Below are 26144 nucleotides of genomic sequence, written 5' to 3'. Positions count from 1 at the left end.
AAAACTCCAACAAGAAATATGTGCAATTGAAATGAAAAAGACTATAAAACTTTCCTTGAGATTTATAAAATAAAACTTGAATGAACCAAAGGGAGATATCTTGTTGCTAGATGTAAAAATTGGAATACTGAGATATCCTGTTTTTCAATTTATTTGTGAATTTAACATGATCTGAGTAAAACTTTATATTTTTTAGAGAGGCTTCACAAAATGGTTCTGAGCAATAAACATAAAAGGGAGGTTGATATCAGATAGTAAAACTCAACACTATAGCAGTTAACACATTGTTTGTGGGTAGTTTTTATCGTGCGCTAACAGGTGGCGCGGGCCATTTTTGCTAATTTTTTGTGCAAATGGCAACGTTCAGTAAAATTACGATAACTTTAGTTTACGTATTTATACGTTACCCGCATTCTACCGCTAGTCTATAAAAAACATATTAATACGTGTCCCGCGCTCTACTACCAGTCAACGTAAAACTTATAAGTAAAACGTATAAATACGTTTCCCGTATACAATGTGTTAATAGTGTGTAAGTTTCATACAGGGGTTATCACTGTAGGTGTTAGAGGTAGGATTCTTGGGGTCCTGGTTTGTCACTTACCAGGAATGTGACCATGATCCAGTTACTTAATCTCTTTGAGCCTGAGTGTACTCCCTTGTAAAGCATGAGATTAAATGAGATTATATAAATAAAAAGCTAAGGATATTGCTGGAATATGGAAAGTACTCCAAAAATGCTTGCTGCTATTGTTTTGTTGTTGATATAAGAGTAAAATAAGTCAATGGGAGGGAATAGTCCAAATAGAGACCATAGTATAAGTAAGAATTTATTATATACTAGAGGCCCAGTGCACAAAATTCGTGTACGGTTGGGGTCCCTAAGCCTGGCCAGCGATCAGGGCCTATTTGGGCCTTCTCGCCCAATCCCAATCGGAGCTGGGCTGGCCAGGGCATGCCAGCTGCTGGAAGGGGCCTGGGGGCCTGCTGCTGGCTGCTGGCTGGGGGCTGCCAGACGGGGCCTGCCAGACACGGGAGAGAAGTGGGGAGGGACCACAGGAGGTTTGCCAACAGGGGAAGGTTGGCTGGCCATGGGAGGTTGGCTGTGGGAGCGCACTGACCACCACAGCTCCTGTGTTGAGCATATGCCCCCTGGTGCTCAGTGCATGTCATAGCAACTGGGTTGATCGGTTGTTCAGTCATAACAGTTGCTTAGACTTTTATATATATAGATTAAAGGGGCCATTTTGAATCTGCAGACAATTGGTTAGGTATTTAGTTAAAATTTTTTAGATACCTCACACTATACATGAAAATAAATTTCATGAAACCATAAGCAAGTAGAAGAAAAAAAAAATCAAGTAGTTAAAGAGTTTCTAAAAGCAGTGAGAAGAAGATGGTGGCATAGGTAAACACCGGAGTTAGCTGCCTCGAACAACCACTTCAAAAATACAACTAAAAGACGGAACGGACATCGCCCAGAACCATAGGAAGACTGGCTGAGGGGAAATTCTTCAACTAGAAGGAAAGAGAACAGCATACGAGACTCAGAGGAGGCGCAGTGCGGAAAATACAAAGGTGCGGAGGCGCGTGTGGAGCGGGCTGGTGGCTGAGGGCGCGGATGTCGTTTTCAATCGGGAGGGAGTCTCAGATTCTGAGCTCCAGATCTGGGCGAGTCTCTAGGGACCCAGACTCAAACGGGAGAAGCAGGACTGTCTGGCATCGGTCAGAACGTGAGGGCAGCTTTCTCTCCAAGGTTTGCAGCGGTTGCTGGGACTCTGAGAGGCAGAGCCTCTGGGGACGGGACTGAGAGCAGCCATAACTGCTCCTTCCACCCGCTCTGTTGATCCCGTGCAACCCACCCCGCCCAAGCCCTGCGCAGAGCCATTTGCCAGATAGCCTCAGGCAAAGGCTAGATTAGATTAGCACCTCCCTAGAGGACAGAAGTTTTCCCACTGCAGACACAGCTGATTCTCACAGCCAGTTGGCCTGGAGGTCAAATCCCCCTAGTATTAACTGCAACAATCAAGGCTTAACTACAACAAGACTGCGCACAAAGACCACTAGGGGGTGCACCAAGAAAGCATAAAAAATGCGGAGACAAAGAAACAGGACAAACTGTCAATGGAGGATATTGAGTTCAGAACCACACTTTTAAGGTCTCTCAAGAACTGTCTAGAAGCCGCCGATAAAGTTATTGAAATCTACAAGAAATCTAATGAGACCCTTGATGTTATGATAAAGAACCAACTAGAAATTAAGCATACATGGACTGAAATAACGAATATTATACAGACTCCCAACAGCAGACCAGAGGAGCGCAAGAATCAAGGCAAAGATTTGAAATACGAAGAAGCAAAAAACACCCAACCAGAAAAGCAAAATGAAAAAAGAATCCGAAAATACGAAGATAGTGTAAGGAGCCTCTGGGACAGCTTCAAGCATACCAACCTCAGAATTATAGGGGTGCCAGAAGATGAGAGAGAGCAAGATATTGAAAACCTATTTGAAGAAATAATGACAGAAAACTTCCCCTACCTGGTGAAAGAAATAGACTTACAAGTCCAGGAAGCGCAGAGAACCCCAAACAAAAGGAATCCAAAGAGGACCACACCAAGACACATCATAATTAAAATGCCAAGAGCAAAAGACAAAGAGAGAATCTTAAAAGCAGAAAGAGAAAGAAACTCAGTCACCTACAAGGGAATACCCATACGACTGTCAGCTGTTTTCTCAACAGAAACTTTGCAGGCCAGAAGGGAGTGGCAAGAAATATTCAAAGTGATGAATGCCAAGAACCTACAACCAAGATTACTTTATCCAGCAAAGCTATCATTCAGAATTGAAGGTCAGATAAAGAGCTTCACAGATAAGGAAAAGCTAAAGAGTTCATCACCACCAAACCAGTATTATATGAAATGCTGAAAGGTATCCTTTAAGAAGAGGAAGAAGAAGAAAAAGGTAAAGATACTAATTATGAACAACAGATATGCATCTATCAACAAGTGAATCTAAGAATCAAGTGAATAAATAATCTGATGAACAGAATGAACTGGTGATTATAATAGAATCAGGGACATAGAAAGGGAATGGACTGACCATTCTTGGGGGGGAAAGGCGTGTGGGAGATGCGGGAAGAAACTGGACAAAAATCGTGCACCTATGGATGAGGACAGTGGGTGGGGAGTGAGGGCGGAGGGTGGGGCGGGAACTGGGAGGAGGGGAGCAAGGGGGGGGGGAAGAGGAACAAATGTAATCTGAACAATGAAGATTTAATAAAAAAAATAAAAATAAAAGCAATGAGAAAAAGCCCGAAGTCGAATTCATTTGGCTATCTGTTTAAAAGAAAACTCACAAGTTGGATGACAAACTGAGGCTCAAGAAGTGGTGTATTGGTAAATATTTAGCAATCATCTCTGCAAGGGAAGAAAGAAAATGCCCAGATTTGTCACATTTGCAGATTTCCATGGTATAACTACTTCAGGCTTCCAAGGTGAAGTCGTGAGCAGGAGTTGGGAAGAGATGTGCTTCGTTGGCTTTCATGAGCTGGTGCCAGCTGGCTGCTGCCCACCACTTGCACAGACGTGGCAGAGCATGCTGAAAACAGCCTAGAGAGCCCAGGCAGACCACATTCCTGCTTGAAGCTGGCTTCCCTGGGAAGCATAAAACAGATCATTGAGAATAAAAATCCACTGTGTTTCATCATGGAGGGTACCTTGAGCTGGACCTGTACATGCACAAGGATACTGGACTCATAAAGGGTCTCTGGGGTAGAGAGAGTCTTGTAAGGTGGCTGGGGCCTACCCTGGGAGCTGCCTCCTTGGGTCCAAATCATTCAGTGGCTGAGGACTAAGGGAAGAGGTGTTGCTAGGCAAATGCTTAGCAAAAGACCAGTTAGACCAGAACAGAGGGTGTTTTTTTCCTTGGTTTCTTCTTCTGAAGCCCATATAGTACTCTTGGCAGTGGTGTCTGTGTTTTGCTGTCTTCTTTTTTCTCTGCATATTTATATTCTCATTTCTATTTTTTATTTTCCTTCTGATACTGTTAAATTACTGTCTATAATAGTTTTCATAAGTATGGTCACCAGAAAGATCACTCATGGGGAGAGGGGTGCTGTACAAAATTATGAATGCTTGTGTCTAGACAGTGATAAGGTGACCCAACTGATATTTTTTAATAGACCAGGAAGCCAAAAATGTGTCTCATTGTGGCCAGGGATGACATGTTTCATGGGCTTGTCAGAAAGAGAAGCTTCAAGGTATAGAGCCTCGGGGCCCTGTGTCACGTTGGTTAGATGCAGGGATTCCATTAGGGGCATCCACTTTTACTCCACAGTGGACTACTAGCTGGTCATTTGGTAAGCCTGTCTGACATGTACTATCTTAGAATGGATTGTATTTTTGTGTGATCATATCTGTAGTTCTAACAGAAGATTGGTTTATTACAAGGTTTACTTTGCAGAGAAGAGATATCTGATTGGATTGCAGAGAAGTGGAGACTTTCTGAATATGAGAGAGATATTGTTAGAAGTTGTATAGTTTGAAGCCTGTGATTTTGAGCATCATTGCTTTGGGCAGTTCAGAAAGAACCGATTGGTATGGGGTGGGGTAGGAAGGTAGTTACTTTTAAGGTGTTAATGAAAATTAATGTAGCGATGTAAGAGAAGTAGTTTTAACAGATACCTAAAAGACTGCCTGGTGGGCAAGATAGGTGGACAGAATTGAATTCAGACCAGTCAAGATATAAACAAGGTCTGCATGAGCTTGAGACTTGGCCTCGGAGATGGACAAAAATGGATTCTTATGAGTGGGATGTTTTTATGACTCATTGGGCGTGGAGATTTACAGATGCTCATGTTTTTAGAGCATTTATTCAAGGTTGGTCCAGTAGCAATCATTTTTCTTGGTTGATTTTTTTTTTAAGAGCAAATTTAGTATTTGTCATTTACAGAGCTATTAATTTGATGATTCACTGTTCCTTTTCATTTATTTGGGTGTTTCTTGTCTTTGTGTATGTGTTTCCTCTAATCATTTTAGAACTTTAGCTGGCTTCATTATTGAGCTTTCCTGAAAATCTTCGATGATTGTGGAACCATTGTACCTCAGGGGTGCTTGGATTAGTCTTCTAATCCAATTGTCAATTTGATGCTTGGATCTCCTGTATTAATCTTTTCTGTCTCAGACTTAAATACTTGATGTCTTGACTTTTAGTAGTTGAGTTTACCAAGAAGTAGCATTTGGGGGCTTTATGATAATATAATAGTCTCAGACCCAGCAATCATTTGGAGATAACCAATTGGTCATACTTTGGGGTGGTTGAGGGCCAGCTGGTTAACTGATGCATACATTTTGGCATCATTCAGTGGGCCCTACTACAGGGTACTCTGACCTCTAACTTTAAACCTTGGGCTGTGAGTGAAATGTAATTGGACTTGGGACCGAGATTTTAGGGCCAGGCTGAACCCAGGACTCTCCTGTTCCTAGGGCTTCCTCAGTGATTCTGATCTATTCATGGGCCGGGAAGAGAGTGTTGATTGGTGGTGGTATAGAACCAATCTCTTTGCTTCCAAAGCTAGGAGCTGCCTGTTTGTAAATTATGCTGAAATGCTGGGAGAAATTCTCTGGAAAGGTTCTAAATTATACCTCTTTACTATTTTCTGCTTATAGATTTAAATGCAGAATACTTGGTGTGGTTCAGGCTTAACCAGGGAAGCCTAGCTGAAGGCTATGAGGTGGCTTTACCAAGTTTCATATATCTTAGAACTGTCTTAGAAGTCACCAAGCCCCAGAGCTTTGGAGACTCAGAAACTTAATTTTGCCAGTACATCCTTCTGTTAATAGGAGACTCACGTGAGCCAACATCATAAGACATGTGTCAAGTCAGGAGGCTGATTTATTAAGCCGACAATACCGACCAGAAATTTTTTGTCAGATCAGCAAGTACTAAGGGAAAGCCAAATTATTATTATTTATGAGTAATCATATTTATTTCAAATAGAAAAGTAGTATGGTTAAATTTTTTTAATCCAATGGGAATGCATAAGTAGAAAGTCCTTTCTGATCTCACCTCATGAGATGACAATTGTCAACAGCTTAGTCGGTATGTATTCACCCAGACTCTTCGCACATGAAAGAGCTCCTTTGCTCTGTTGCTTTACTTTTGTGTAGCTCTCTAGTCATCAACTTGTGGGAAGCCAGAGGAAAGTCGGGAGGCTGCCTAATGACACGGAATCAGGTGAGGGGAGTGCGCTGGATGACTCACGGAGCAGCAGCGTCCTGACTCGTCCCTTCAGCAGTCTGGAGTCTGCTGCCCCGGCAGCCCTTCCCAAGATAGTTTTGAAGGGCAGTATCAGTGTGTATCTCTCTCAGACTGTTATTTTTCGGTGTAACTGGCCAAGCACACATCCTGGCACCTAACAGGTGCTAACTAAATAGCAGCTGGGCATGTACTGCCCTGTCCAGCCCCTTTTTTCTAGTAAGTACATTCTTTCTGTAGCTGTGTTTATACCACAGTCTACTTTTGCCTCTATGTGTGTGTCCTCTGCTCAGTTTAAGATGACTTATCTATCTCTACTTTGATCTATTTTATCTTTTATTTCAGTTATCTGCAAACCTTATTTCTTGTATCCCTGTACTGGCTACACAGGGACTGAACAATTCTGGGGAAATCAGTACTTTCCCTAGTAATTCTTGTAACTTCTGATTTCTCAGGGGGGAAAAAATGCGTTCTTCCATCACATTTCTTTATTACTCAACTCTTTGCCTTAGTTAAAACGATTCTGCTTTTATTTTGTTGTATATATAGTGTAGCTGTATTAAAAGGGTTCATATTGAGTCTGTCATGAAATCAGTGGAACTCCATATGTAAAGTGGACAATGTAGAGCCCCTTTACGTGTTTGGGTGATTTCTTTCATATATCAACTTTATTGAGATATAATTGACATAGCATACTGTTCACGCATCTAAAGTGCATACTATTCAATGGTTTTTAGTATATTCACACAATTGTGTATCTATCACCACAATCAATTTTAGAAAAAAAATTTTTTTAACTTTAATGGGGATTTGGTCACTTAAGAGTTCATAGGCACTGCTACAGAACTGAACATATATTTGTTTCTGTGTAAGATTGCTGTGGATTAAAACATCTTCATTAATAAAGACAATGTCTGACTTTGATTTAAAACATAAATTTATTGAATTCCTCACCCATTAGCTGTGTTATGACCAGTGTAATTTTTATGTTCTTCTCCATAAGTCAGTATAATCTTCATAAATCAGTTTTTAACTGTTCCATCATGGAAAGGAAGCAAGATTGGAATGAGAATCCTATATTGCTTTAAAAAAACAGTGGTTACGGTATAGCAAGAAAAGTTAGGAAACCCAATAGCTCTCTGAAAATGGCTTTACTACAACAGGAGCAGGTGCACAGTAGAGCTTTGGTCCCACCGGTCTGTCCTTGGTATCTTCACGTACTTGAAGAAGTTCACACACTTGTAGGATGTGATGGGGAAAAATGAACCCCGTAAAAACTGTATAACTTTAAAACATTACATAGTAACTTAAGATTAAAAACATTGCTCACCACTGATTCAGAAAAAAGACATATTAGAAATATTGTTTTAAGATTGCAGACAAGTCTTAGCCTACATAATTTGGTCATGTTTCGTTGATAATGGAGGTAAAAGATGCTGTTAGCTCCGTTGCACAACAGGATGAACTTGGCCTCTGCCCAGTAATTGTCATGTGCTCATGTGCAAGAAAGACAGTTACCGAGAAGTCTGATGTGAGGGCATCTAACAGGCCCACGATGATTATTTTTGAGGCAGTTAGAGGAAGAGTGAAGACATTGGCAAGAACCTCTCATGATCTTTCTATCGCTGTATTACAAAGCAGCACGAGGCGTCATTTCCCCTTTTCCCCTTAAACAACAAATGTTCGTGGTTTAGCATAAAGTTCACAAACTAAGAAAAGGAGTTGGGCACAGATGCCTGCATTTTTCCACTCAGTATATCTTATTACCTTTAACTTCCTGCTAAAATCATGCTTTTATTTTTACCTTCCAAATATGAACCGCCATCACCAGGCTTAGCCAGTGAAACGGATTATGTATAGTAACTGTGAGTAGTTTTGCACTCCACATCCTTGACAGGGCTTTCCCAAAGGACAGGCAATGTCTTTCAGAAATCCTATTACAAGACTTTATTTGCAGGTACTTATGAACAGAAAGCTAAAAGCCTCCATGTTTTATTGCCACCCAACTTCATCAGGTCTGCTCACTCTATTGAAAATTGTGGCAGAAATGATACACACCAGCTCTTTCATTCTTTTGTTACAACTCCGCACAAATAAAAGCATATTGGGGAATTTAATGAGGCGGTAGGCCCTGGGAGGGAGCTTTGAGGATTTGGAGTATATGACTATTTGTCTTTAATACTGGAGGTGTTTGTGTAAAACAGATGGGTGTGAACAAAATCAAGTCCTCACTGACAGGCCGGCGTTTGCCATGTGTGTACTTCAGTCACACAAATGTCTCCATAAGCAGCGGCTTTGGAGATGCACTCAGAGTGTGTCAGGCTTCCCGGTGTGTCAGGCAGTAATTGGGACAACAAAGACTACAGCAAAGCTCCTGGAACTTTGAGACTGTTTTTGGAAGGAAGTCGGTTTACCCAGAAAGTAGAGACTGTGATGGTCAATAAAAAAATTAGGGAGGGGGGATTAGATTATTCAACAATTTAACACACACTTCCCAAGGATGCATTCTGGGAGGCCGTGCTGCGTGAGAGGCCACATCTCAGCTTGCTTTGGCCTTCACATGCAGCAATGGTGCTGTACGGCAGAGATCTAGGCATGCTCCAAGGATGGCGTTTGTGTGCCTGTCATTAGGTGTAGGCATTCAGGTTATTGTAATTCCTAGCCAACCAGTCCAACTCTCCTTTGTTCCTGGCCTGTAGGAGTGAGTATAAGCATGCACCGAGGTTAATCTTGATTCTGCTTACATTTCTAAGCCTCAATACCTAATTATTAGTAATGCAAACTGATAAAAACACAGAAATGTGAGCAGTGCTGTAGTTGTGAATTTCTGGCCCAAGTGCTATTGGAATTGACTCCGGTTTGTCTCCCCACTCCCCTCTCTTTTTTTAACACTGCCTGTACATCAGTTCTCTTCCTCTGGACCAGCCTCCCAGAATGCCACTTATCGTTGCCTTCAATGTAAGAGAATTCAGTTCTCTGGCTTATCTGGGGAAATGACAAGGGAGCCTATAAGTCATGTAGCCCATCAGCAATTCCAAGTTGCAGCAACCCTAGATGTATGTGACCAGGTAGTACTAATGCAGTGGTAGCAGAAATCTCTCCAATGGCATCCACATGACAATACTATTCTACTAGCTTAGTAAATATAGCCCTGCACTGAATGTGTCATAAAACAAAGGAAGCTTATTTCCTGTTTTCCAAGATCGAAAGGCCTCCTGCCTAAGGGAGCAGCCATAACATCTGTAGTACAAAGAAATCTTAATGGACGCTACATGAAAAATGGCTGATCTTTGTTTTTGTTTTGTGTTTTTTTTTTATTTTGTTTTGTGTGTGTGTGTGTGTGTGTGTGTGTTTCAACCCAATCAAATGTTCCATTTGTTTACTACTAAGTATTTCTGAGTGGGATCATTGTTATTTGGCAGTCAATATTTCCCCATCATAGCTAGTAAGAACTTTTAGTGTGTTCTGGGCATAAAACATATTCTATTTAATTTATTTATTTATTATCCTCAACTGAGGATTTTTTGAGAGGGAGGTAGGAAGAGAGATATATTTTTATTGATCTCAGAGAGGAAGGGAGACAGAGAGAGAGACAGAGAGAGAGAGAGAGAGAGAGAGAGAGAGAGAGAGAGAGAGAGACATCCATGATAAGAAAGAATCATTGATTGGCTGCCTCCCACATTCCCCACACTGGGGATCGAGCCTGCAACCTGCGCATGTGTCCTGACCAGGAATTGAACCATGACCTCCTGGTTTATAGATCGACACTCAACCACGCAGCCACACCAACCAAACTAGTTGACTCTTTTTGTCTGAGTTCCAGATTGTTGCTATTGTCTCTGATTTTTGTCTATCTTCCTAATCCTGCCTGCCTTACCTATTTTTGTGAACTAGATTCACATCTGTTAGGTTTTTTCCTATCTGATTGGTCCCCTGCCTTGGGCATCCTGTCTGCCCTGTTATTTGATGACCTCCAGTGATACCTGATCTGACCTAAGTGGTTATAACATATTTGTCAACACCTTTGCGTGATGCTATTATACTAATACTAGTAGCCCTGCGCACGAATCCATGCACCGTAGGTCGCTGCTGCCCTCCTGTAGCTCTCTGCCCGCTGCCCCCCCTCCTGTAGCTCCCCCCACCCCCCTCATAGCTTGCTGCCCTGCCCCCTCCTGTAGCTCTCCACAGTCCGCTTGTACCTCGATGGCCCACCCTCCTGCTGATCCGTGATCTGGTCATGACGCGCTTGGTCATTACACCTCAGGGCGTAACAGCTAATTAGCATATTCCTCTCTTATTATATAGGATATTTACTCAGCAACTGTATCTTCATTAGCAATGACATGGAAATATAGGATAAAACTTTTTACCGGTTTATTTCCTTAAGAATGCATACCCCTAGTAGACGATATCAAATTCACTGGCAGGGCTTGGGTTTAGCTATTAGGCTCATAGTGAATGTGAAATCTATGACATAGTTGCCTGTACTATGTGTACTTTGGCCTCTATAAAGAGATTTTATGGAAGTTTTTTTGTTTTTTATCTATGATGAACAAAATGTAGGAAGATGTTACATTTTTAAAAATGTAGTGATGTTAATTAAACATTCTTCTTACCTAACTTTAAGGATATGAGCATACAATAAATATGAGATAGATGTCAACTGTGGTCTGATTTAGAATTTTTTATAATCTATTTTTATATTAAAAATGATAATTTTGCCTTCTACATTATTAACCTTGTATAAGTGAGCAAAAAGATTACATAATATGAATCTATAATAATAAAAGCATAATATGCTAATTAGACCGACATTCTTCCACGCATCCTTCTGGGACGAAACCAGGGCTGCCGCCGAAGGGTCAAGGCAGCCGCCTCAGCTGCAAGGGAGGGATCCAGGCAGCCCCACGCTGTGAGGGAGGGTCGAGGCAGCTGCCATGCTGCGAAGGCCTCCTGTTGCACGAATTTCGTGTATCAGGCCTCTAGTGTCATTATAAACATATATTCACACCATTATTTTTAAAATTAAAAAACCTTTATTATGGAAAATTTTAAACCTCCATTTCACCTATTTTTAGAAATTTTTATTTCTTTGTGTACATGGACATTTGTCTGGTGTCATATTCTTTCTGCCTGAAGAACTTTAACATTTTTGGTAATTTCAGTTTGCTGCTTATAAATACTCTTAGGTTTTGTTTGTCTGAAAAAGTCTTTATTTCTGAGAGACATTTTCTCTGGATATGGGATTCTGGGTAAAGAGTGTTTTTTTGTTGTTGTTTTGTTTTGTTGTTGTTTTTCAATTCTTTCAGTAATTTAAAGATGTCATTCCATGTGTTTTGGCTTTATATGATTTCTGACAAGTTTGCTTAACCTTTGTTTCTCTGTATGTAATGTGTCTTTTCTCTTTTTGCTGCCATCAAGATGATCTCTTTGTGTCTTTTCTCTTTTTGCTGCCATCAAGATGATCTCTTTATCTTTGATTTTCAACAGTTTGAATATAATATATGCAGGATGTGTGTGTGTGTGTGTGTGTGTGTGCGCGTGCGCGCGTGTGCTAATTCTGTTTGTATTAATCCTGCCAGGATTTCTCTGAGCTTCTTGGGTCTGTGCTTTGATTTCTTTTATTATTTGGAAAATTCTCAGCCATTATTTCATCTAAGATTCCCTCTGCCCCATTCTATCTTCTCCTTCTGGAATTCCAATGACACATATGTTAGATGATTTGGTATTGTCCTATATTTTTTGGATGCTCTGTTCTGGGTTTTAAATTTTCACTTTTTTGCTTTGTGTTTAATTTTGGATCATTTCTATTGAATTATCCTTGTGTTTATTGATTCTTGACTGTGTTTAGTCTACTGATGAGCCTGACCGTGCATTCTTCATGCCTGTTACCATGTTTTTTATGTCCAGCATTTCCTTAACTCTTTCTTACAGTTTCCATCTTTCGGCCAGAGTTTGAGGACCCAAGATTCACAAATAGATTTTCCACTTATTTTCTCTGAGCTTGGGTTTTCTCTTTTACAAAGTAAAAAAAAAAGTGGAATATATAATAATAACTAACAGAATTGTTTTGAGGATCAAATGAGGTTCCTTGGGCAAGTCTCTTCTTTCCCTTCCCCCAGGTCTGTGACTCTCATGAAAGGCTTGACTGTGTCATTACTTTGGTCCTATTTAGTTCCTAATTGTATGACTCTGTGAAGCGAAGGGGACTTAACATTTACTGACAGCCTGTATTAATCTCATGTAAAACTTGAGAAGCAGATAAAAGTCACATTTAAAAAGTGCTTTTGCAAAACATTTTACTTTTGCCAGGTCTGTGTGGATTTTAATAGGAGGAAATAGGCTGCATTAAATCCAGTTGCCACTTGGTTAAATCTGTTAAAGAATCATTAAAATTTTTCAACTGTTGGGTTTCCTGACTCGTTTGAGATATTTTATGGTTCATAAAACACCTCACTTTCTCCTGTGCCTACTGGATTTTAAGTTATTGGATTGGCTCCCAAATTTTGCAGGGTGAGAAAAAAACTCGTGGAGGTTTTTGCTCTTTACTAACTAGTGCAAATGGATGCAGTTCTCGTCAGGTTTGGCTTTGCAGTCACAGACTTGGGTTCAAATTCAGATTGCACAGCTGTGAAGCCTTGTGATCATTTCACTTCTGAGCCTTGATTTTCCGTATCTGTCAAATGGGTATGATATCTACATCAGAGAGCTGTTTTAAAGGTAGAATACATAATGTGTGTAAAGATTTGGGGGTAGTGCCTAGTCAGTAGTAATCAATAACTGATAGCATTAAAACAGTAGCTAAAATGAAATTTGCTACCATTTAGTCAGATTTTTAGTTAATATAGGGGGAAAGCCAAGTTTTACATTCTTTTTATTCCTCTTACTGGGAAGATCCACTTAGTAAAAGGATAGTATAACAATAGGGAGAAGGTTCGCTGAAAAGTGGGTGTTGGTGAATAAGACTGATAGCCAAGAATTAGAGCTTTACCATCTGGCAGGTGCTCACATCTAATCCTCGGAACAGCCCTGTGAAGTAAGCTGCCTCTGCTCTGAGGAGATTTTCTTGATCTGAGTGGGCATGACCTACCCCCCCCCCTGCCCCCCCTCCTTGGGTTCTTCCACTCTGTACTATGCCACAGGCCACAGTCTTTTCCGTGTATCCCTCTCCCCTCTCCATTTCTCATCCCCACTGGAAGGTTTTCTGTGTATTTGGCCCAGAAGTGGCCCACAGTAAGTTGAATTGAATTGCTGAGATATAGAATCCTTTGGGGTTTTTTTTCTGGTCAAGACTGAAATTCCACTGTCTTTATGTTTTAGATGAAAATGAAAGCATTGAAAACCGAATGTTGGCCCCCGGCGAAAATACTAAGAAAATAGTTGTGGATAAAGAAATCAATCTGAGGTCCCCTGCCCCCCAATACATACTGCTTGTTAAGATAAACAAATAGAGTGTCTTAAAGTAGCTATTGTCCTGGAAATTACCTTGGAGTAAATATTATGCATTTCAAAGAGGAGTCCGCATTCTGCGTTTCTAAGTAATGTTACTGTAATGGGTATTACTCAGGATGGAAATAATTTAATACAAAGAAACATTCTTTATTCATACTGTGAGAAACTGTCATCCAAAACACAGCTCATAATATAGGCATTCAAGTTGAATAACAGGAATAAATGTCAAATTATTTTTGCAGGTTTTTTTCTTGTCATAACAAACATTTTCACAAAACTGCATTCCCGATCATAGATTTTTAGAGTTGGAAGGAACCTGCGAGGTCCAATCTAATTCCTTCCTGCCACCCAGGGGTGTAAAGCAATTTATCTGAAGCCATGCAGCTAACTAATGACAGAGTCAGGGAGAGAGCAGTGTCCCTTATCCATTTGCCATAATGCTACATTCCCCTGGAAAAAGCTGCCTACTCACTCTTGGTTTTTAACGCTGGAGTCTTGGGGTGAGGTGTTTTTTCCACGACTAACTAGTGTTCTTTGTTCTTGTGTGGGTGTCTGGGAGCCAGCTATCAAGAGTGGTGGGATGTTTTTTGTTGTTGTTGAACAACTGAACCGTGTAAGGCTCTCAACAAGGAAAAGGCAGGAGGAAGTGGTTGGCGTTCAGACGCTCTGCCCGCAGTGTTGACAGGCAGGTATTTTAAGGTTGAGTTTCTTAATCTAAATTCCCTAAATGTTTATGAAAATTATGCAAATATATGCTTACCTCCCCAGAAATGCATCTGCAGCTTTCATCAAGTTATCAAAGGGTACATAATGAAAAGCTCTTTGTTTTTACAGGGAGGTAAACCTAAGCAAACCCGGTGGAGGACTGGTTCCCCACTCTTACACGCTACATTCTAATTATACTAGAGGATTTCCTTATCTCCAGCCCCTTCCTCTGCACCCTTCCCACCGGCAAGCCTTCCCCAGATGGCTTCCTGGATCTTGTCATGGAAGCCATGGAGGTTCAGCCTACTTTTCGCAGGAGCTTTGCCCATAGGTCTCCCAAGGCTCCCTTCTGTCTCCCTCTCTGCTTCCTGCTTCCAGGAGAGGGAATGAGACTCGGGGATTTTTGTTTGTTAACAGCTCAGGAGTGTTATTTCCGTTATATCGTGGTTCAGAGGAGTTTGTGAGCTGACTTGAGAACCTAAGACAGTTGTTGTAAGAAAAAAAATGTAAGTCGTGACCTGGGGCCCAGTGTGTTAGAGCATCGTCCAAAAGGCTGTGTGATCCATTCTCAGTCAGGCCGCATGCCCAGGTTTCAGGTTCGATCCCTGGTTGGTGCATGTGCGGGAGACAGCCCATGGATGTTTCTCTTTCTCTCTTTCACTTTTTACCCCTCCCTCCCTCCTTTCCCTCTCTCTAGACATATCAACAGGTGAAGATTAAGAAAAAATGTAATTAGAATTCCAATCTAATACTTTGAAAATTAACTTTTATTTAACTAGTAATTTGTCTTTATTGTTGAAAGTATTACATATATTCCCCTTTTTTCCCCATTGATCTCCTCCCCCCTCCCCCCCTAAAGCAAATTAACTTTCAGAATGCCTCTAGTTCTTTAGTTAGGTGAACTCTGTGTTTGAAATAGAAACTGTTGACATTTTCCAGAAAGAGAATGAAAATTTATGGATGGATGATGATTTCGGAGTTGCCCAGATCTGTCTGTAAAGTTGTCTTAATTTAGCTTTTTTTCCCCTCTCTGAATTTTATAAGACTTAGAAGAACCTACCTCTGAATAGGAATTCATTTTAATGGGCTTCCTTCCTAGGAAAGAACATATGGAAAGCACTTTCTAAATTTTTAAATCTAGCATCTCGACACACTAAGAAAAAGCTACCGCTAAGATTGGAGTTGGAAGAATTTGTTCATTTGTTTATTCATATTAAAAACACCATACTGCCCTGCTGGTGTGGTTTGGTAGTTGAGTGTCGACCTATGAACCAGGAAGTCATGGTTTGATTCCCAGGCAAGGCACACACCTAGGTTGTGGGTTCTATCTCCAGTTGGGTGCATACAGGAGACTACTGATCAGTGTTTCTCACTCAACATCGATGTTTACTTTTCTCTCCCTTCTTCTCTCTCGAAAATCAATAAAAACATTTTTTTTAAAGAGAGGATCTAGGTGTAAGTGGTAGGTTTGTGTTTTCCTAATTTTAATGTCATTTAACATTTACCATTCCCTTATTTTGTATTTTCAATTAGAGCTCCAAGCGAGAATGGAAGCCCCTGGAGGATCGTAGCTGCACAGACCTACCATGGCTGCTGATTTTTCTCCTCTTCTGCATTGGGATGGTAAGGAAACTCACAGATGACCAGAACCTGAACTCATGATCCAGGGGAATGATGGGAGTCGGTTTTAAGAGGGAGCCTGTTATTTATTTATTTTTTCATTCCTCCTAATACTGCTTATGTAACTGGAGGTCATAGGATACCACCGAAGCAAGTTATTTTTCTGCCATACAATTTACTGGTACTCTCTGGTACCCCTCAGTATGATCCCTGGTGAGGGCGCACACAAAGAAGCAACCAATAAATGCATAAATAAGTGAAACAGCAGTACGATGTTTCTCTCTTTCCCTTCTTCTCTCTCTCTAAAAATCAATTAAAAAAAAAACCATCAAAATTTAAGTGATCATTTCAGAAAGCCAAATTTTTTTAAAAATCCTACCTGAAGTTATGTTTTCATTGATTTTTAAAGAGATGGCCAGGGAGAGAGAAATACCGATGTGAGAGAGAAACATTAGTTGGTTGCCCCAACCAGGGATTGAACCCACAACCTTTTGGTGCACGGGGCAACCTCCAACCAGTTGTGCCACGTGGCCAGGGCAGAAAACCTGATCTTGGGGGGTGGTGAACAGAGCACTGGCCATGGAGTCCAGGGTCCTGAGTATTTAGCCAACCTGGTTTTACAAACCTGACGGTTATTTTTGTGTCAATTCATTTTCTCCTCATGTTCCTTTGTATAAAATTAGAGGTTTTGCTAGATGGTATCTACAGTGCTTCCAGTTCTGACATTATTTTAGTTCTTCCTAAGTGGAGCGGCTGGTTGCTCACTGCTCCTTCCTCCTTCTGCCCACACAGGCCTCTGCTGCCTGCTGTGTCTACTGTAGTGAGTGGCGTCTCTCAGTGGAGATCAAGGAACCTGGTGACTTTCCAATGGGGGTAGAGGTTACAGGAGCAGAGTCCCTGGTGCCATGTGTTGGGAATGTCCTTCTCCAAAGTGCAAACCCGCTCTACCCTGCAGTAATTTCTGATACAGGCTTCAAAAAGGATAGGAAACAGCTGCTTTAGCGCTAACGGATGTTTAGAGCTAGACAAGACTTGGAGAGCCTCACATGGCCTGTCACCCTTATTTTGCAGATTAAACACATCAGACCCAGAGATGGATATGACCATCCCAAGGCCACACTGCTAGGGAATGGCAGAGCTGGGAACAGAGCCACATTCTCATAACTTCCAGGCCCATGCTCCTTCTGCCGCCTGGTTCCTTCTTCCCCAGGTGGGCTGTGCAGACAGTATTCCTCTCTCTCATAGTCTTCACAGCTCAAAACACAATCATGCTACCTCAGGTAGTCCCTTGTCCACATAAGCGTAATGTTTTAAACACCCCCTTTTTCCATGCCTTTTATACAGATGCTTTAGGAAGATCTTATTCTGTGTCTCTCTGTAACTGCCCACATCACAAATACCATTTGAGAATTACAGAACAACCCTAATCGTGGCTACTAGACCTAATTGTAGGTGCCAGTTCTGCCCCTGACACAAGGGAAAGAAAGCAGTACATTTTAATGAGATAGAATAAAGGCAGCAGAAATTGTAAAGATGATAGACAGCTCAGTTTCAGCAAACCTAGGATATTTAGAAAAGTCAAAAATACCACTTCCTAACTTAGGACTTCTAGTGTTCAAGAGTCCACTTAGTTTAGTAGCATGGCCACTGCAGTGCAGCATGCATGAATATGCGTGGAGACTGTGGGAAGAGTCTTTGCTAACAGAATTAGTCTGCAGCTTGTCCCCACCCCCGAATTTAACCCAGGGACAGGTAACAGCTGACCTTTCAAAATTATGTTTATGAAAACATGTACCTGCCACCCAGGTAGATGTTTTGATTTTCTGTGCTAAAATAGCTCAGGAAAGTGCAATCATTAATGTTAACAGGCTGGCTTGGGAGTGACTTGTGAGAAAGGAGCTATTTGTTTACTGAAATGATTTACTGCAGTGGTAATTAATATAATGTTGATTTTAGTGTGATGATAGTTAAGACCCACTGCGTGTACTTTTAAATGCAGGCATAGCATTGTTTGTTTTGGAATGATTCTTTTAATGGATTACTACCTTCATGGAGTTGAGCTAACATCAAATTTTGCCATGTGAAACTAGAGAAATCTCCAAGTTCTGTTGCCCAACAGTAGTTCTGGCACAACAGTAGTTCAAAGTTTGCCTTCTGAGTATTTATTTTATATGTTGTTGTTTTCTTTTGGATTTTATTCTGTTATTAATTTAAAGAGAAACATGAGAATTAACTTATGCTTGAGGCTTTTGTATATGTATTTATCTCACTAAGTTCTCCCAATTATCCTGAGATAGGGTTATTCCCAGTTTACAGACAGGGAATAGCAGGGTTAAATATTAGTTTGTCTAAGAATATACTGACGGTAATAAATGGCAAAGATAGAACTGGAACTTTCTGCTATATTCTTTTCACATGTGGCCCAGCAGCTGCTTCTCTCAGAGTCTCCTTTCTCGGTCCTCCTGTGGCCTAATATTCAAACCATACCTTGTTCACTACCTTTACTTGCAGCTCTTTGCTCACTCCTTAATGACTGTGCTCCTGCTCTGAAATGTTTTAAGATCTTGCCATCTTTCACTCATCGTCTCCAATAAATATTTTTATTTATACATGTTTGCTTTATTTTCATAGATATTTGTACTTTTATTTCTTCCCTTACTTTCAGGGTTTTTCCACACTTTTCTAGAACTTAGGGTATTTTTCAAAGTAAATTTCTATCAGCCTTCTTGAGAGCTGTCCCCTTCCACATGAACTTTCATCAGTATTTTGAAATTATTGGACGTAGGTTGCGGGCTTACCCTGCTCTTAAAAAAAATTACATGTCACATTGTACTTCCAAATGTTTATTTTTTTCATTAAAATAATTAAAAATGGTGCTCAACCTTTGTTGCACATGAGAATCAGCTGGGATCTTTTAAAAAGTACTCATTCCGAGGCCCCACCTTAGTGATTTAATCTCTGATTCTAATGCTCAGCCGGGGTTGAGACCCACTGATGTAGGCACTGATTAGCCACTGAAGAATTCTGAGCAAGAAATGATAAATTGGGTTTAGAACGATAGCCGTGGTGGTCAATGTTAAAGATGCTTGTACAGCCATTGTAAAGGAAGAAGAGATTCAGGCTGACTACTGTGGATGCAATAGTCCAGATAAGAGGTGAAAAACCTGAAATAAGAAGAGAAGAGAGAGATTTTAAAAGTAGATTTTGGAGTCATCAATATTGCAGGCAAGGAGAGAGAGATTAAAGGTGACTAAGAGGCTCTTATGTTAGAAGTTCAGGGTAGGGCTTTTTAGTTCGTCCTACATTATCTCCTCATCAGTTCTAAACTACTGCTTCTGTACACATGAGGTAGCAAGAATGGGGTGGGTAAACAAAGTAGTACTTTATTAGTAGCTCAGCAGACACCTGATTATTATATCCAGTAAATACTCCATTGTAAAATGACTTGTGGAATAAAACTTGGACTAAGGGTCCTTCCCATCTTGGATGGTCTGACTTACTTCTGTCTCAGGGAGAAGAATATGTGAGAAGAGAAGAGGAGAGAAAAGAGGTCCATCTGGACCAAGTCAGCCCAGATCAACTTCACATAAAAGGCAGGAAAGAGTCCTGGCCAGTGGCTCGGTTGGAGCACTGTCCCATACACAAAAGGTTTCAGGTTTGATTCCCGGTCAGGGCACATACTTAGGTTGTGGGTTCAATCCCTAGTGTAAAGCAAGTATGTCAAACTCGAGGCCTGCAGTACTTGACACAGAAACATACTTAATTTTCAAAACTGCTCAATGAAGTAGACATTATCATCATCATTCCCATTTTACAGATAAGGAAACAGAGGCACCCAGCTGTGTTAAATAGCTTGTCGAGATCCCACAGGGGCAACACTGAACTCAGGAGAGAGAGGAAGAAGGAGAGGCTTCGAGAGACAATCCCTTTTTTTGCCTGGAACGGGGAGCAAAATAAAAAGTTGTTCAGAACATGGACCTGTAGGACACACGTCACCTGCCAGTAAAATGTAGTCCAATCAATGTTTCAGAAAGCAGGCAAATAGTTGAGCAACACCGCTTCCTCTAGTGTAGAGTCAGGAAGCTGGGGTGCTGCCAGAGCTGTGGAGAGAGAACTGAAACAGCCTCTCACTCCTGTCTGACGTGTGCAACCTAGTAAATAGGGATGCCCCAAAAGGAGAGAGGGTGTGTGCAGGAAAGGGAAGTGGTTTGGCGAAATGAGAGGATGACTTTGACACATAAAATGTATGGGGAAGGATAAGCAATTGGAAACGCAGAGTTGGAATTTGGGGCAGTGATCTGGACTACAGCTGATGTAGGCGACATCATTGCAGAGTTTGTCCCTCCAGACTGCTCTTGAGGACCCTTTTCGTTTTATAGCCTGGGTCTAGTTCCCAGAGCTCAGGGTTTCTACCTCATTGACTGTTGTTGAGAGCAGCACAGAGCGAGAGACTCAGACTCGCTGCAGTGTTTTGTCACCTGTGTGATGGTCTGTGCTTTGCCAGGATCATGGAATAGGAAGAACAGCATGCCGAAAACTACCTTAAGACTACCTGATCCAGATGACTACCTACCTTCTGTTAAATCCTCTGGTTTATCTTTGTTTTCTTTAAAACATATTTTACAAATTATGGTAAAATATGCATAACAAGGCTTAAATAATGTATATTTTAAAGTATACAGTTTTGTTAAATCCATTTTAACTATTTTTAAGCATACAGGTTAGTTAAATTCATTTTGATTTTAGTCTACTCTTGTTTTTTTTTACCACCTCAGTCACTGTTGTGGACCAAGTGGATTTATACTTACTTCTCTCTGCAAGTATACCCTGAAAAGCATTTACTTTGTACCTATTTTCCCTTAGAATCATAAAATTGTGACAGCATAAACGGCTTTTGAGATTAATGTAGTTCAATCATTGTTATAGGTGAGGAAACTGAGGCTTAGAGAATTGAAAGTGACTTGCCCTAGATCATGAGTATTTGCAGCAGAGCTGGGTTTAGTTCCTGATAGTTCTTGTGCTGTTTTGCTTTTTTTGTGTTTTTGTTGTTGGTTTTTTTTTTTTTTGCTTAAGCTGCTCACGAAACTGACTTCCCTGATTTTGCTCCCTCACACCCCATTATTTTCTTCTCTTTTGAGACATTTCAGTTTTTCTCGGGTAAACTTTATTGTATTAAAGCCCTTTTGTACCTTGCTTGAAATCTTTCATTTGTATGTGTGTACTTAATAAATATTTATTGAGTGGATATTTCCTAACTTCCCATCATTTTTGTCTTCCACTCTCCTCTTAAAGTAATGCATCCTACTTAACTTTAAAGAAATCTAGCAGATTGGCAGAAATTATAACTCAACTGTTTTTAGTTTGTTTGCATGAACAATAGTTCTGCATCAAGCATTCTAATCCTACCCTGTCTGCTGGGTCTAAAAGTCTTCCTTGTCTCAGTGTTCTCCGGGCCAACAGGCCAAATATTGCTCCAAGGTTTGACAGACTGGCTGTCAGGAGACTGATGCTAAACATTGGTTGAGATAAGAGATGTATAGAGCTAAAGGAGGTAGTATTTGAATGGGCTGGGGGGAGAGGTGGAGGGAAGAACCTGGATATAATTTAATTAATTTCTGGGAAAGGGCTGTAAGCATAAGCCTTTTTTTCCTCTCTCTTTATTTTGAAACATTTTGCCATATTCATACTTCATACTCCCTCTACCCCTTATGTTTTCGTTGGCCTTTCTGTTTCAAAACTAAACTAAGGCTTTCTACCTTTCTATTGCACTTAAAGGCTCCATGCTTGTGAAATAAAATATGCCTGTTCTTTTGACTAATAATGAATGAAACTAAGCAAAAGCTCTTACGTCGAACTAAACCTTGAGATATGAAGGGAAGATGAGCACCGTTTATCATCTAGCAAATTGTCTTTCTCCTACTTAGCAATAGGCACTTATTAGTCTCCAGATCTTGCCTGAGACCCACCCTCCCTGTATGCCTTCATCTGATTTGAGTCACTTCTTTTTTGTCATTAGATGTGCCTGCTCCTCCTCTCTCTTAAGAGCAGTTCTGAAAGCCCTTCAGTAACTCAGTCACTTTTAGATGTTAGCCAAGGTTTTCTCTTCCTTACTAATAGGCTTACTTTCTCTCTGTGATTGCTCCCGATTGTAGTAGGATAAAAGCTTTCCTCATCTCTCTTATCATTTGCTTTATGAATGTGATTTCCTTCTGTTGAATGCTTGCTCCCACCCCACCCCCACCCTCTGTGGAGGCATTAAAATTACTGTGTTCTGTAAAGCTTCTCACACTGTTTTAATTTCATGTGTTATATTATTTTTCTCATCTGAAACTATATTGTTTCCCGTATGTGGATTTCAGGATCTCTTTTTAAAAGAGGTTGTTTTTTAAGTTATATTTGGCCTCGTTCCCCATTATCAATGCTTGTACCATATGGGAAGTCCCTGGGATAGCAGTTGTGGTTTCTTTCTAGCTTATTATCTCACTCCTCTCCTTCCTTCCTCCCCTGAAGCTTCTCACCCATTCTACTCGAATGCTTTTGGGAGCTACACGGCCGATATGAAAATATGTTAGTGCCCCATTTTACCATATATCTGTGACATTTATCACTTATACTCTGATTAAAAAACAAACAAACACAAACCCACAAAACCCACGTGTCCAATGGTACTATTAAAAATAGAACGGAAAATCAGAAATCATTTAAAGGAATCTGCAACACTAGGTACTTATCAAGCGCAAGAAGAAAATTCCTATGAAAAGTGAAAGAAGAACATAACCTTAATGATGTAAGGACTTTGCTATTTTAGACAAGTATTGAAAGAAGATTATAACTGTGGTCTGAATATTTCCGTGTAGTAACACAATTACTGACAATAGTTCTCAATTTTATCCCCCAAGAAATTTTTGTTCCAAAATAGAGAACTGAAGGGGTTTTTGGTTAGTCAACCTCTTTAGTCTGACTTAACACAAATTTACCCCTAACAGCTACCGTATATTGATTACCTGCCATGTAGCAGACCAGTTAAGGCCTAGATATGTATTATCACTTTTAGTTCTCATCATTAGGCTGTGAAATAGGTATTATAATAGTCACCCCTCCCCAGCCCTGGCCAGTGTTGCGCAGTGGTTGGAGCGTCAGCCTGAGCACCAAAGAGTCCAGGGTTTGATTCCTGGTCAAGGGCACATATCTGGGTTGCAGATTTGATTCCCCGGCCATGGTTGGGGTGTGTGCGGGAGGCAACCCATCAATGTGTCTCTCTCACATCGATGTTCTCTCTCTCTCTTTTTCTCTCCCTTCCCCCTTCCACTCTCTAAAACCAGTGGGAAAAATATCCTCAGGTGAGAATTAACAACAACAAATAGTCTCCCACTAATTCACAGGGGATACCTACCAGGACCCAGTGGATACCAAAACCGAACCCAACTATACTATGTCTTTTCCCTATATATGCATACAGTTTCACTTACAGAAAATACTTTATGGCTTCTCTCTGGCTTATCCGAATTGCCAGCATCGCTACTCTTATACTTCGGAGCCACTCTTAAGCAAAATAAGGGTGACTTGAGCACAAGCACTGTGATACTGTGGCAGTTGATCTGATAACCAAGAGAGCTACTAAGTGACTAATGGGGAGGTAGCCCATACGGCCTGGATACGCTGGACAAAAGCATGATTCACGTCCCAGGTGGGATGGAGTATGGAGTGAGATTTCATCACGCTACTCAGAACAGCATGCAATTTAAAACGTACGAATAGTTTTATTTCTGGAATTTTCCATTTAATATTTTCAGACCATGGTTGACTATGAGTAACTGAAACCTCGGGTAAGAATCCTCAGTACTTTGTGTTAGGGATGAAGAGGAGACACTCTTAGTAGGTAATTGGATCAAAGTCACACAGGTAGTTAGTGCCCGACTGAGGGTGTGAATCAGGTCTTTTTGGCTCTTCCTATTACTCTGGGATGCTTTTTGTTAAAGATCCCTATTGGAGAGTTTAGCCATTAACTTCTTGAATTTTGTCCAAGTTCACACAAGGAGAAAATTGATCAGTGCAGAGTTATCTGACCCAAAGCCCATGGTCTTTCCATTACAGCATGTTCTCATTTCTAACAATAATAGCTAATATTTATTCATCTCTTATTTATTGACCTCTTAATATTTATTGAAACCTTATCACTTTACTGGATTATTTCATTTAATCCTTATAGCAGCCTTATGAGCTACCATTATCTCCATTTTACAGGTCAGTAAATTGAGGCACAGAGAGTTAAAGTAACTTGGCAAGGATCAGAGAGCAAGGATAGCAAATCAGGGATAGTCACTACTGAGTCTACTCTCTTACAAAGTGTAGTTTCAAGAAGTTTCTACTAGCGAGAGCTATACTCTCTACTCTCCCTGCCTCACTTTCTTTACTTAAATGATAAAAATAGAGATTACTTAGAAAAGAAGAATTTGTTCACCTTTTCTGGGAAGCATGTTTAAGAGAGGAATACTATTCTCTGAGGAACTGCACCACTGGAGGCCCGAGATCGAGCAGGGCTATTTGGTACTACTCACGATACCTGGTCATGATGGGTAAACAGTGGCCATCTCTGCCTTCATTAGCCACTTTCATAAAGATAACAAAAACTCAAGCTTGTAATGACCAAGAATATATCTTAACCTCAGTCTTCCCTCCCAATTCAGTGAATCAATGGTGATTCACCCTACTGTCTGCCTATACGCCCAGCAGCCTATGCAGGCGTTATTGTTCTGTTTTGGTCAGCAGCATGCACTCCACTTAGCAAGCCTAATGTAGCTCTGAGGCATCTGCCCTTTGCCTTTGGCACTGTGCTGAAACATGTTCCCATGAAACGAAGTGGCCTTTGTGGCACCCGGACCCGGGACTCACTCTCCTGGATTCTCCAATATTAAGAGCATGGCAGTGCTCATGGTGTAATTCTTTGGCTTATATACAGCTTTATTGCAGGAAGCAAATAGAAGTTGTGTGCACTGAAGTGATACTAATTCAAAACCCGCAGACCTATTGTTCTTTGCATTTTTTTCCTTTCATCCGTTGCTATTGTTTATTTAATAGGACTCCTTTACAACCAAATAAAACTAAAAAAAAGAAAGAAAGGAAGAAGAAGAAAGCTGGGCTTGATTCTGTCCTGTGTCCTTGGAAAACGTATTGAACCTCTCTGGGCCTCAGTTTCCTCATCATGAGGATTAGCGATAATGTATGGTAAGCACCCAGTACAGAGCCTGGCATAGAGCAGCTGTTCAATACAGAGAGGTTGCTATTATTAGTATGAAATGCAGAGACGATCTTATGATGCAAAAGCTTAGCGATTTCTTTTGTCATGCTAGTAAATAGTGTTTCCCGGGACTACTTTGTGCTGCTTATGTGAAATCCTAGGAAAACAGTGGAATAGTGTTTGCAACAAGGAAAGAGCTCTTTGTTCCTTCAACAGACAAAAGAAGCTCATTATCGTATCAAGTAGTGACTGTTGCTATTGAAATGGTTTATTTGTATGATTTTTTTTTTCTGTTTTTCTCCCTAGGGATTTATTTGTGGCTTTTCAGTAGCAACAGGTGCAGCAGCGAGACTAGTGTCAGGATACGACAGCTATGGAAATATCTGTGGGCAGAAAAATGCAGAGTTGGAATCAGTACCAAACAGTGGCATGGACCACACCCATCGGAAGTGAGTAGAATGTTGCTGAATGATGAACACAATGGAAATTTGGAAGGGGGAGGGGAAGAAGTCTGCTTTTCTTACTGTTTTAAAGATATCTTACTGAATATTATTTTCATACGACTCCTGTTGATTTTTTTTATAACTGTCCACTTGCATCATTCCTGGCCTATAAATACACTTTCCAGGAAACAAAATTAGCCACCATGTTAAAATGGGGTACCTTGAGGTTTTAATGAGGAAAAGCTTGATTTGAGTGAGCTGCTCTTGTACTTGTTTTCCCGTTAGCTTTTTTGGTTGTACAGAAAAGAACATGATATTTTTCTTCCTACAATTATACTTGATGGGAGACAGAGGGATGATAATGGATTTTGAAACATTAAAGTTATAATGAAACATCTTGCAATGCATAATTTATAAGTACACATCAATCC

The 26144-nt window shown here is 40.6% G+C and overlaps 1 protein-coding gene across 9 annotated transcripts in view; it reads left to right on the top strand.

Moving 5' to 3' along the window:
• Window positions 1-26144, top strand: part of SLC44A1 (solute carrier family 44 member 1) — a 155927-nt gene that overhangs the window by 28047 nt on the left and 101736 nt on the right. For 8 of the 9 annotated variants that reach the window (XR_004971194.1, XR_004971193.1, XM_036330147.1 and 5 more), the window contains exons 2-3: window positions 15946-16035; window positions 25577-25719. Coding sequence is in view for 6 of the 9 variants with exons in the window: in XM_036330147.1 (XP_036186040.1) it covers window positions 15946-16035; window positions 25577-25719 (233 nt within the window). In the remaining 3 variants the exon portion in view is untranslated. Of the gene's footprint in view, window positions 1-15945; window positions 16036-25576; window positions 25720-26144 lie in introns of those variants that run through there. The other variant, XM_036330149.1, reaches the window with a different exon arrangement.

Source organism: Myotis myotis, unplaced genomic scaffold, assembly GCF_014108235.1.
Source record: "Myotis myotis isolate mMyoMyo1 unplaced genomic scaffold, mMyoMyo1.p scaffold_m19_p_12, whole genome shotgun sequence".
Taxonomy (NCBI): Eukaryota; Metazoa; Chordata; class Mammalia; order Chiroptera; family Vespertilionidae; genus Myotis; species Myotis myotis.
The sequence above is the reverse complement of the archived record's forward strand: the minus strand, read 5'-3'. Positions and strand labels throughout refer to the sequence as shown.